Source organism: Lipotes vexillifer, unplaced genomic scaffold (assembly GCF_000442215.2).
Source record: "Lipotes vexillifer unplaced genomic scaffold, Lipotes_vexillifer_v1.1 scaffold680, whole genome shotgun sequence".
NCBI lineage: Eukaryota > Metazoa > Chordata > Mammalia > Artiodactyla > Lipotidae > Lipotes > Lipotes vexillifer.
Window position 1 is genome coordinate 2,337,322 of NW_006780838.1, and position 12,726 is coordinate 2,350,047.

The 12,726-nt window shown below is 51.1% G+C and overlaps 1 protein-coding gene across 1 annotated transcript in view; it reads right to left on the minus strand.

The window, feature by feature from the left end:
- Positions 1-11,265, minus strand: part of RPH3AL (rabphilin 3A like (without C2 domains)) — an 87,210-nt gene extending 75,945 nt beyond the window's left edge. The window contains exons 1-3 of the mRNA XM_007454233.1: positions 11,189-11,265; positions 7,526-7,669; positions 3,682-3,811 (exon numbers count right to left, since the gene is read on the minus strand). Coding sequence (XP_007454295.1) covers positions 3,682-3,811; positions 7,526-7,669; positions 11,189-11,265 — 351 coding nt within the window. The remainder of the gene's footprint in view (positions 1-3,681; positions 3,812-7,525; positions 7,670-11,188) is intronic.
- Positions 11,266-12,726: the final 1,461 nt, after the last annotated feature.

The window sequence follows — 12,726 nt, forward strand, 5'->3', positions numbered from 1 at the left end:
GAGGGAGGGAGGGAGGGAGGAAGGAAGGAAGGAAGAAGGAAGGAGGGAAAACATGAATTGTAAAAAGGAGAACACAGGTTGCTATCGGCTGAATTGTGTCCCATCAGAATTCTTGTGTTGAAGCCCTAATCCCCAGTGTGACTGTATTAGGAGACAGGGTCTTTAGTAGGTAATTAAGGTTAAATGAGGTCATAAGGGAGGGGCCCTGATCCAAACGGACTAGTGTCCTTATCTGAAGTAGGAGAGAGACCAGAGCTCTCTCTCCACCATGAGTGGACACGGTGAGAAGGTGGCCGTCTGCAAGCTAGGAGGAGAGCCCTCATCAGAAACCAGATTGGCCAGCACACTGATCTTGGACTTCCCAGCCTCCAGAACTATGAGAAATCAATTTCTGTCGTTGAAGCCACCCAGTCTGTGGTCTTTTGTTATGGCAGCCTGAGCTGACTGATCCATGGGATATCACTAAACCTCTTCTGAGATGTATGTGAGGTTGGTTCTATTTTTGTAACACCCGGGCAGTCTGAACAGCTAGGACCTCGAAGTGAATTAATAATAATAGTGATAGGAATCCTTTACTGAGTGTTTGCAACGGACCCGACACTAAGGGCTTCCCTGCATTAGCTCATCTCCTCCTCACACCCACCCAATGATGATGTAGTTCTATTCCCCCATTTACAGATGAAGAAACAGAGGCCCAGAGAGGTTAAGCGGCTCATACAAGGTCACTGCACTGTGCCCAAGCTGGAGCACAACCCAGGTCTCTGTGCATGGGAACAGCACTTACTGGCAACCCAGGAGGACCTCCGTCCCCTCACCGTGCAGGACCAAGTGACCTCTAGCCCTGGCCCATTTGGAATCTAGGACCCGCTTTCCTTCCTAAGACCCTCAATCACCCCCCTAACCCCTCCCTATTTGCTTAGAATACATTGAAGAGATTGATTCCCTTAGCGTATGGCCTTTGTCCCTATGTTGCCTTGTCCCCAACCTCATCATCTTCCAATGACAGCCATCGCCACCTAACTCATCTCCTGCTTTCCTTCTATGTCCTCCTGTCACGCACTTGCCAGACAGCAGCTAGGCTCACCTCTTAAAAACACAAACCAGATCACATTATATCCCTGCTTAAAACGCTCCACTGACATCCCATGAAACTTGGAATCACATCTCAACTCCTGACCTTGACTTACAAAGCTCTATGTGATTGGTTATGCCCACCGCTCGCTCCCTCTGCCCCAGAAGCCTTCATTCGTTCCTTGAACATGTCCAGCTCATTTCTGCCTCAGGGCCTTGGTGCCTGCTGGTCCCTCTGCCTGCAACACTCCTCCACCTGGATCTTCCTGGGGCTGGCTCCTGCTTGGGGTCAGGTCTGAGCTCACAGAGACTCAACTTGAGCACCTTGTTTTAATTCACTACAGAGCCCTAGGTCTACTTAACCATTATTTTATACTTGTTTATTGTCTGTCTTCTCCTACCCCTAGAAAACAGTCTCCGTGAGAGCAAGGACTTTATCTTGTTCATGGGTATCGCCAGAACCTGGAACAGGGCCTGTACACAGTAGACCCTCTACTGTTTGCATAATGAGTGAATGAATGACACAGTCTTCTCAAGGATGGATGAAGATAACCCCCCCAAATGCCCATCGTTCAGCTGTGGCCCTAACTGGCACGCTCCCCTCCCACTCTCACCCAAGAACAAGTCCCCTCAGAAACTCAGAGGGCTCCTTATCTCACCATCCAAGCCAGGACCAAGTCTTCAGCCTGCTGTGAAATAAGAACATTTTCAAATGGAAATGTCCTCCCGAAAAGCCATGGGGTGGGGGTGGTGAGAGTATCTGGAAGAGCATTCCCCCACCCCACATCCACTGAGGTTCTCCCCTGGGACTCCCACTGTTGCCTAGGAAACAGCTCTGCAAGGAGCAGCGGGCATTAACCCTTCAGCAACCAGGGGCAGCAGCCTGCCTCTGCGGCAGAGGCCCCAAACTTTTCCAGGGAAAGGAGACAAGGCTCTGACAGCCTCTTCATGGTCCCGCAAACCCGGACATTTATAGTAGTCACGGAGTTGAGGGGCAGAAGGAGGAAACAGGCTGTTGGGCCTCATTCTCCCAGGCAGAAGTCACATACTAGAACCCCACCTGCCCAGGTGCTGGGAGCCAGACATTCCTGAGTCCCTGTGCCCAGTACCTCGTTGGTATCTATCTAGTCTAGGCCTATGGAGGCTTGCGGAGGAGTGGCACCGAAGTGCCCACCCCCTCCCTGACCCTCAGGCCCCTCCCACACCTCCACTGTTCTCTCACCAGTTAATCCACATTCCTCAGCCCAGTTCACCACATGCGACAGAACAGGGGAAAAGGGACCTTAGCTGAAATCCTGGCTTTCCCATCTATTCATTTGGTACATTAACTTCTTGGCACCTTGGTTCTCTGATCCAGATTTGGAACATCACTGAAAATGCCCTTGTCAAGGCTGCCAATGGCCTCTGCTGCCAAGTCCATGTTTACTTCTTTGACGTTCCCATATTTTACAGTCCTCTCAACTCTTAACGCCCCACCCCACCCTCAGTCTTCTATTCCCTGTTAATTCTTTCCAGAATTTATTTCTTCCTGAAATCTTCTTATCTATTACTTGTTTACTTTATTTATTTACTCTACTATTTACTATTACTTATTGACTATTACATTACTTTTTTTTGGTTCCCTCAAGAGAGAAAGTTCTTTCTCTGCCTTGTTCACCAAAATAACTCCAGGCTTAAAATAATGACTAGCACATGGAAGCTACTTGAGAATGGGTTCTAGTAAAACTAGAGTGAAAAACAAAAAAAGAAAAACACATGGTGTCTTGGGAACAGTGCTTCTAACCTAGGAGGGCAGTAAAGGGAAGTCCCATGATGAGCAGGAATAAGAGTCCGGAAGAGTTTCAGGCAGGGAAAGAAAAAGTAGGCTTCACGCAATAGAGAGTAAAATTCAGATGCTAAATAACTTTGAGGACTGGAAGGCACATTATTCTTTGGTCAATGAGAAAAGAAAGGCAATTAGAAACTCCAGGAAAAACAGAAAGTTATTTTCAGAAGTCTTGGACTCAATGTTAATATGTGGCATAATTTAGAACAGTCAGTGGAGTATAAGAAAAGGAGAAAATCCACTTGGCCTTGCTGCAAAGATCATTCTCATTTGAGTGGCCAGGGATCAGGAGAGCAGACCAATAGAAGAGGAAGTATAATCTTAGCAAACTGTTTGGCCCTGAGGAAAATTGTATTTATTTAATGACAACTAATAACATATCCTGAATACTTATATGCCAAACAAGGTTTTAAGAGCTTTGCATATAATATCTAATCCTCACAACTCTCTAAGGTACATATTATCATTATCCCTATTTTATAGATGAGGAAGGTGAGGCTTGACATAGTAAATAAGTTTTCTGAGGTCATACAGCTAGTGGAAGAGCTGAACTCACACCCAGGCCTGTGAGACCCAGAGGTCCACTCCCCAGAGCTGGCACTAGAAGCCTGGCCATTTGACCTTCAGGCCCCAATCCTTCTTGCCAAGAAGCATAGGATACCATGTGTGCACATATGTATGCACGAATGTACACACACACACACACACACACTCCTGGGAGCCAGGATGCAAAGCCACAGAGTAACAGGGCTGGTCCAGGCTGGGAAGCCAGAGCAGGGCCTTACCTTCCTGCAGTCTTTGCAGAACACCGATGAGCTGCCCAGGAAGCCCAGCGCCTCCCCACAGAGCAGACACTGGGAGAAGCCATTCCCCATCACATTGCGCCTCATGGTCTCCAGCCGCTCCACCAGCCGCCTGCAGCACAGGACACAGAGTCAGACGGCATGTGCTTCCTGTCTCCAACCAGACCCCTGCCCAGGCGCGGCTGCCACGGGGCCCCAATACTTTACCACTTCCTGGGGGTTGGTTCCCTCACCTGGGGTACTGTTCCCTGCCCCATCCCTTCCCCTGGCTAACTCCTAATCATTCACTCACTCACCAACCATTAACTGGACACCTACAACATGCCAGACACTGGAAATATTGTAGCAAACAAGCCAGAGATGGACACGGTCCCTGTTCTTATGGAATTTATGTTCAAAAAAGGGAGAAAGTCCATAAACAAGCAAACTGACTTCAGAGGGGGGAGTGTTATGAAATAAAATAAGTGGGGCTGGGAGGGAGCAGGGCATGTTAGATGGTGATTAGTGAAGGCCTCTCTGAGGACATCTGAACTGAGAGGCAAAGGATGACAAGGACCAAACATGGGAACAGCTGGGGGCGCATCCCAGGCAGAGGGAACAGCAAGTACAAAGAGCAAGGCCCTGGCGCATTCGAATGGTAAGGAGGCCAGGGGGGCTAGACTGCCTGGGACAAAGGAGGCTGGAGGGGCGACGGGGGGCCAGATTACATGGGGTTTGTAGGTTGGATTTGGTTTTGGAGGTTTGGATTGTTTTCTAAGATCAGCGCGAACCCACTGAAGAATTTTAAGCAGAGCAGTGATCTGATCTAAGTGACGTTTCTAAAAGCTCCCTCCAGCTGCTGTGGGAAGCTGGGATTACAGGGGGAGTCTGGTGAGGAAGCCGGCAGGAGGCGGCGGGAGGGCTGGGGAAGGAGGACGGAGAGCAGGACGGGCTGTATTTCAGAGTCATCGTGGATGGATTTGGGGAAGGAGAGGTAAGAGACAGACCCAGGATGGAGTAGAGGCTTTTGGCTTACGCACCTGGGTGGACGGAGAAGCTAGAGGGAGAAAGAGAAAGAGGTCCTCTTCGAACCCCGCTGAGCCCAGGGTAGGTGCCTTTCCTTGGGTCCCACGGCTCCTCAGCCCACCGTGACCCCTGTTTCATGACAACCTGTCATACGACACTGCCACGCCCGCAACACGCGGCCACTTCTGCTTCTGTTTCGTTGGCCGCTGTGTCTCCAGTGCCCAGTGGATTCCCAGTGAAAATTCTTGAATGCATGGAAGACGGGGTGTGGGTACGTTATGTCCTGTAACTCTCACAACCGCCCAGCACAGAGGATGCTGTTTCCTCCCCCCCGCACTTTAAAGGTGAGAAGATTGAGGCTCCGAGATGTGAAGTCACTTGCCAGCGTTGCACAGCTCCTCAGAGGTAGAGCCAGGGCCACACTCAGGCCACCCCAAGTCTCATGACAACTCCACCCTCTCCCCTGGGGTGATCGGGCCCTGCCTGGGGGCCGACGGAGGGCGGACTGGGCGCCGAGGCTGCCTCTGCCCACCTGCCCTCCGGCTGGCACTCCTGACTCCCATGGGATCGCCGTCCCTCTTTCAGGGGCCTGCAGGGTCCCGGGAGCAAAGCCGGGTTCGGCCCTGGCCTGACCCACTTGTTTCTGGGGGACCCCCTCTCCGTACACAGGGAGCCCTGTGACTCCCACTCATGGAAACACACAGGATGCACCTCCTCCCTCTGAGATGATTAACTGCCTCCTGGGCCATTCCCGCCCCAGCCAAACCCAGCGCTCACAGCCAGGGCCAGACGATGTGAGCGGCACAGGGAAGGCAAAGATGACAGCCCAGGTGGATGGGCCGGGGGGGCGGTGGGGGGTGGGGGTGGGGGTGGGCAGCAGTAAGGAGAGATGGGGGGGAAGGGGGAGGGGAAGGCCAGGGCTTCTTTGGGTGAAGATTTAGAGAGCCTCTTGAAGGGGTCATTAGCTCTTCATAAATCACTAATAATTGCATGAATATTTAAATCTTAATAAAAAAAAATACAGTAGGCCCAGTGAGTTTCCCTGTGTGGGTATTTATTGCTATCAGTCTGGAATATGTAAAAGTTGGTATTGGTCTCATTGAACTGCTGTCATCGCCACAGCTAAATGGGTAATTGGGAGTGAGAGACGCTATCAGCAGATATAAATTACATACAGAAAACTGAGGGCATTAACTGGGGGTTTATTATCAATTATCTCTGTGCTTGTTCCCCTTAAAACGAACTTTAAGAATATTAATGAGAAAATTTACAGGTCTTAATGAATTGAGGGAAGCGAGTGGGTGCAGAGGGCCCCCATTTCGGCCCCCGCATGGTGCTCTCTCTGGGACCCTCTGGCTCTCTCTGGAATAGTGGCCTGTTCCTAGGGGGCGGTCGTCCCCCCAGGGGAGGCCCTGGAAGGAGGGCTCTTGGGTCAGCCTGCCAGGTCACAGACACCTGCCTTCCTGCTGGGACCAGCGGGGAGAGCAGCTCAGTCCCCGAGGCCGGCCCTGTCTCTCTCCAAACCCCCATCCCAGAGAGGGGCGCTGGGTGGGAATGGGGTGGCTTCATCCAGGCAGCCTTTCTTCCAACAAAGACCCCGCCAGGGCCTGATCCTGGCTGTTGGATGCGGAGAATCAGCTGGGGGCTGACTTCAGCTGGATATGGATGAGGCAGACCTTCATCTGCCCCCAAACCAGGACGTGGGCGTCGCCACCAGTGCAACCCAAATGGAGTGTGAGGGGGTGGGAGGCCGAGAGGGAATGTGAGCCCCTGTGGATGCTCCGCGGGCAGAGTAGGGGGTGGGGGTGGGGGGTGGGGCGCAAACGCTTCCCACAGCTGCAGGGAGCCCACGGGGGACACCCCTCACCAGCTCCCAGCACACCCTCCTGGGGGAGCCCGAGGGATGTGGTGCTGGCCCATCAGTCATCGGCACAGGCACCTCGGAGACCTGCAGAGCCTTGCAGGACCCTTGGGCTAGGCCTGAGAGAGGGAGGGGCCCCAGCCAGGTGTGGTGGGGAGAAAAGAGCAAAAGACAATTAATCTGTCAGATACAAACCCTTTTCGTAATGAAATGGTAGTAATATGTCAGTATTAAGGAGGCACAGACAACAAACTGTTTGGACAGCAGTGGTCTTTGTAGTGGTGCTTTCACTTTCTAGAACTGTGCATTTCTACAATGTCTGACTTTTTAAAAATGATCATCTATTCAATAGAAAAAGATAAATAGAAAAAGAACAAGGAGACCAGAATCAAATTAATTCCTGCCAGTGCCCTGCATTTATGTTTTCCTCCTTGCGCCTGCCTGTGTTTTTCAGATTGTCTAGGAAGTATGAATTGCTTTTGTAATTAAACAACAAAAAAAGACTCAACAAAACTGAAGACTATGTAGGAGACAGCTCTGGATGCCGGAGGCCGGAAGAGCTTAGAACAAGCTGGAGAGCGGCTCCTGTTGGTCTTTGAAGGGAGAACCCACAGTTCAGCCTCCACGACAATCCCTCCCCTGGCTGAACCACAGCGACCCTCCTTTGTGCAGAGCTAAACAGACCTTAACGTGTTTGATGGCACTCATTCATCCTCCCCACAGCTTGGGGCCCATACATCAGCCACTATCCCCATCTTACAGAGGGGTATACTGAGGCTTGGACAGGCTGGGTTAGGAATCTGCACACCAGGGGTGTTCAGGCAGAGCTGACTCACTCCCAGTGAAAAGCCGGAACTAGGAGCCAGGGCGCCAGACGCCCAGCTCACTGATCTGGCACTAAATGCCCTTGCTTCCCTCTTCACGGCCTCACTCCTGCCCCATCTTGGGAGCAGCCCTTACCCGATTCTCTGCTGTTCCAGGACGTCAAGCCGCTCGGCCCTCTGGATGACCTGCAGGATGGCCTCCACCTCGGCTGGGCTGAGGCACTGGCTCTTCCTCTGCTTCTCTGTCTGGTAGGTGTGCACAGACCAGCCTGTCTGCAGCCTTGAGAGAGAACAACACAGAATTGCAACCCCAGTGCAAACTGGCATCCCCGCCACATCCACGAAGATCCCCTGAGCACAGTCTGTGTGTCAGGGGCAAGGGGTTCAGACACCAGCCTCCAAACGCTGCCTCTGCCACCCGCCAGCTCCCGGGTCCCACAAAGATAGCAGCACCCCCTTAGCACCTCGGGGGGGTTGGGGGGAGACAGGAGCGTGGAATGCATAGAAGGCCATGGCCACAGCATGAGCGGTTTCAAGGGAACAGCACAGAAGATGACCAAGAGAAGAATGAACACCCGGATCTGAGTTGTACAAGAAAGTGAGATGGAGTTTACTATGGGACAGGAAAGACCTGGTAATTAGGTTAAAAACAAGTGCTGAGGATAAAAGGATATTCACGCAGCATTCTGAAAACTAGAGGGATCCAGGGCAGGAGGTTACCCTGGAGGAGCAGTGAGGGCCTGCCAGCGTGGCGAGGCGGGGCTGGGGCCCGGCCCAGACCCCCAGGACTGAGGGGAAGAACTCCAACCCTTTCTATTTTTCTGGATGGTGAGAGTGGCAGCAGTGGACCAAGCCCCAACTCCCTGCCCTGGGGCCCAGCTTCTCCCAGACTTCCAGGTGGTGGGAACACAGAGACGGACAAGGTGGCAAGGTCACTGCCCTCCAGAGCTACAATATTCTGGGGTAGACGGATGCCCGATCAGTTACAAAAATATTTATTTACTGAAAAATTCGGAGAGCCATTAATTCAATATCTATTTATTGAGCATCCACTGTGATGCCAGGCTCGCTAGGTGCTGGGACGAGCCACTGGGCAGGCCAGGCGGGTGGTCGTGAGGAGGATGTACAAATAAGGGGAATTGACCCAGGCAGGGGAGCAGCTCTAGAAGGGCTCCCCTAAAGAAGTGGCAGCAGGCAAGAGATTGTGACACAGGATACAGGGCAGGAAGATGAGGGTGTGGATGCCTTCCTAGTGGTTCCCTGAAACGGATGGACACTGGTGGTCTCACATCACCACCCAGTCCAGCTCTTGCATCCAAGCACTGCCGACACTGTATAAGCTGGGAGAGCTAAAAAGCATGTCCTTTCTCTGTGAGTGGAGAGAAAGCCATCCCAGGCTGGTTAAGGTGAAGGACTCAGATTCTGAAGTCCAACGGGTGGTTTCATCTTATGGCTCTGTCTCTTCCCAGGTATGAGAACTTGGACAGCTACTCATCCTTGATTTCCTGATCTGTCTCTTTAAGGGATGCCAGGAAGATGAAATAAGGAGGGTATATAAAGTGCTCTGTACATAGCAGATGCCCAGTTGCTGAATAAGTGGCAGTTAGTGATGATTTTTATAATGATCATGGGTGAGACCATTAGGAACAGCTTAACCAAAGAGGTAGCATTTGTGCTGGGTTTTACAGGATGAATAGGAGCTCCCCCAATGGAAGCAGGGAGTTGGCATTCAGGCAAAGGGCACTGAACGTGCAAAGGCATGAAGGCATAAAGTAATGCGCTGCACTGGAGAGGTCCAGACTTCTAGACTGCCTATTTCTCCAATTAAAAAAAATGCCTTGGTACAAACTACTATGTATCAAATAAATAAGCTATAAGGATATAGTGTACAGCCCAGGGAATATAGCCAATAATTTTTACAATAACTTCAAATGGAGTATAATCTATAAAATATTGAATCACTATGTTGTACACCTGAAACTAATATAATACTGTAAATCGACTATACTACAATTTTAAAAAATACCTTGCCCTAGACTAATACTTTCTTAAGTGACCCTCACAGAGCTGAGGAAAGCAAAGAATGGGAACGGGGCAGGACTGGTGGGGACAGGAAGGGAGGTCAGGCCTTGGAATGGGCAGGGGTACACATTCACCTGTCCCTGGCTGCGGGGATTTGTAACACACTCCTTTAAGGAGCCTGGCATTACAAGGCAGCACACCCCAGGGAGGAGATAAAAGCATTTACTCTTCTAAAAGGTGCTACGGGCTTCCCTAGTGGCGCAGTGGTTAAGAATCCACCTGCCAATGCAGGGGACACGGGCTCGAGCCCTGGTCCGGGAACATCCCACAAGCCACGGAGCAACTAAGCACGTGCGCCACAACTACTGAGCCTGCGTACCGCAACTACTGAATCACTGAATCCCACGCACCTAGAGCCCGTCCTCCGCAACAAGAGAAGCCACTGCAATGAAAAGCCCGCACACCACAACAAAGAATAGCCCCCGCTCGCCGCAACTAGAGAAAGGCCACGCGCAGCAACAAAGACCCAACTCAGCCAAAAATAAATAAAAGGTGCTACAACAGCTTCTGGCTGCTGCTGAGCACAAGACCAGATCACAGAGAGCTAAAGGGAATGCCGGCGGGATCACCAGGGGTCACACTGGGCCCTCCTACAAGAGCACAGCTCTCGCCAGCTCCTCACATGCAGCCACGGAGGACGCATCATCTCGCCTGGTGTCAGAGGAGGGAGGGAGAGAGGACGGTTTCACCCCTAGTCTCTCCCCAACAGGGGCCACATGGGGGCTAAAAGAGCCGAGGCATCCCAGTGAGAGAGACAAATTAACTGTGGTGCAAAGAGTCCTGCAAATCACGCAGGACTCCACTCTTCTTGGGCATTTCAGATTAATTTTTCTATCCTCTTTTGATGTTTCAGCTCTGTCCCCTGCAGGCTCACAATGTTTAATTGCAAATTTCTTGAACTTGGTCCCAGCACGACTTGACAGATGAAGAGGCACTCTTGGGCTTATTTGACCCCAGGGACCCCCCAACTCCCTGTAGGGACAGGAAGAGACTGGAATGATGGAGAGGCATCTGGGAGCCCCTGGTCTCCAGCCACGGAGAGGGGCAGTGGGTGGAGATGGGCTGATCTAACTACAGCCGAGGGGTCACCAGGCTGAGAGATAACAGGAAAACTGGGGGCAAACCAGAACAAGAGAGACCCTGACACGAGCATGGCAGAGACCTGGGATGCTTCAAGGTTGGTTGTGTGTTTCAGCCCAGAGGGCAGCTCTTCATAAATTAGACAAGCCTTTGGTCTGTCAACTCAACTATGAAGTGGGGGCTCAACTATGAAGTGGGCATCCAGAGATCAAAGGCTCCCCGCTGCCAGGGACTCAGGGACTGAAGGCTCAGTGATGGGGGATTTATACTCTTAACAGAGAAGGTAAAGGAAGTGGCCTGGCTCCCTGGAGCCTATTGTGATTGAAAGAACATAGGTGTGGGGTCAGATGGACCCAGGGGAGTCCCAGCCCTGCCACTGACAAGGTGGGTGACTTGGGTGAGGACCTCAGCCTCACTGTCCTCATCTGAGAAATGGGAATACATTCCATGCGGCAGTTAAATGATTGAACGGCTGTTAGGCGCCCAGCTCAGCGCCAGGAGTGTGGTGTGTATTTGACGGGCACTTGTCTCCAAACTGTTCTTTCTGGGGGCCTGGGATTGAATCTTGTCAAAGAAGGGAGGGGAACTAGGAGGGGGGAGGGAAGGGAGGGCCCGGCCAAGCCCTAGAGGTACTCACTTGGCTCGCAGGGCAAGCTGCCGATCATTGGGGCAAACCCACTGATCATTCCCGCTGCCGAAGATGGTGTCGGCCATGACTTGGAACACCCAGCCAGGGTGTGGAGTCACATCTGAGGGAAGAAGAAAGAGCATGTCATTGGCTGGGGTACAGACGGCAGACAGGGTCCCTCAGACACCCAAAATCGGTACTTCCAACCTATCCCTGTCCGTTGCCGACCCCTGCCCCATCCCCACCCCGTCCCCGAGGATGTCTGGAATCTCACCAGCAGAATCACTCCTCCAGCTAAATGCTATTCCCTCAAAGCTCCCCTTTCAAAAGACTCGTGATTCTGGGAGGGGTAGCTAGGTGGATCACGCAGCTAAGAGACAAGGCTGGACTTGACTGGCAGGATGCCAAAGGGACAGAATCGGAAAGGAGAAAAGAGGCACAGCTCAGCAGTTTTCAACGTAGCGGGCAAGCCCCAAGGGCATTTGATCCCTGCACCCTCCAAGTACTACCCCTGCTTTACTTCATGGGGACCACGATGAAAATGGCCCCCTTGGGAATCCTGCAGGGAGGAGGCCCTGCTCCAGAGCTTGCTGGTGGCTTAACTTGTGCAGCCTAGCTTAGCTGGCTTTCTCCTTGCCACCAAGGATGTGTGTTGGTGGAGGAGTAAGGAGGGGAAGAGAGAGGGACGAGTTTGAGGGAATCCCCATCCCAGAGCAAAGACGAGGGGCAGTACTGAGTTATCCACACTCCCCTGGTCTAATCCCCTCCAGACCAGTGGTTCTCAAACACAGGACTCCTTTACACTCTTAAAAATCTCTGAGGTTGGAAATTAGTCTGGCAGTTCCTTAAATGTTACACAGAGTTACCATAAGACCCAGAAAGGACTCTGAGGTATAAACACAAGAGAACAGAAAACGTATGTCCACATATGAAATTGTACGTGAATATTCACAGCAGCATTATTCATAACAGCCAAAAAGTGGAATCAATTCAAATGTCCACTAACTGATGAATGGATAAAATGTGTACAATGGAATACTGTTTGGTCATAAAAGGGAATGGAGTGCTGACACAGGCTACACAACATGGATGAACCTTGAAAACACGCTAAGTGAAAGAAGCCAGTTACAAAAGACCACATAGTGTATGGTTCTATTTATATAAAATGTCCAGAATGGGCCGATCCATAGAGACAGAAAGTAGATTAGTGGTTGCCAGGGGCTGGAGGTGGAGGGGAGGGAGGAATGGGAGTGACTGCTAACGGGCTCAGGGTTTCTTTTTTGGATGATGAAAATGTTCTGGAATTAGATAGTGGTGACGGTTGCACAACTTTGTGAATTCACTGAAACCACTGCACTGTACCCTTTAAATGTCTGAATTTTATGGTATGTGAACTACATCTCATTAAACTGTTATAAAAAATTCTTGAGAACTCCAAATGATATGGGCTATATCTATTGATATTTACCATATTAGAAATTAACACTGAGAAAAAATTTTAATTGTCAATTCATCAAAAAATAATAAACCATGAGATGCTCACACAT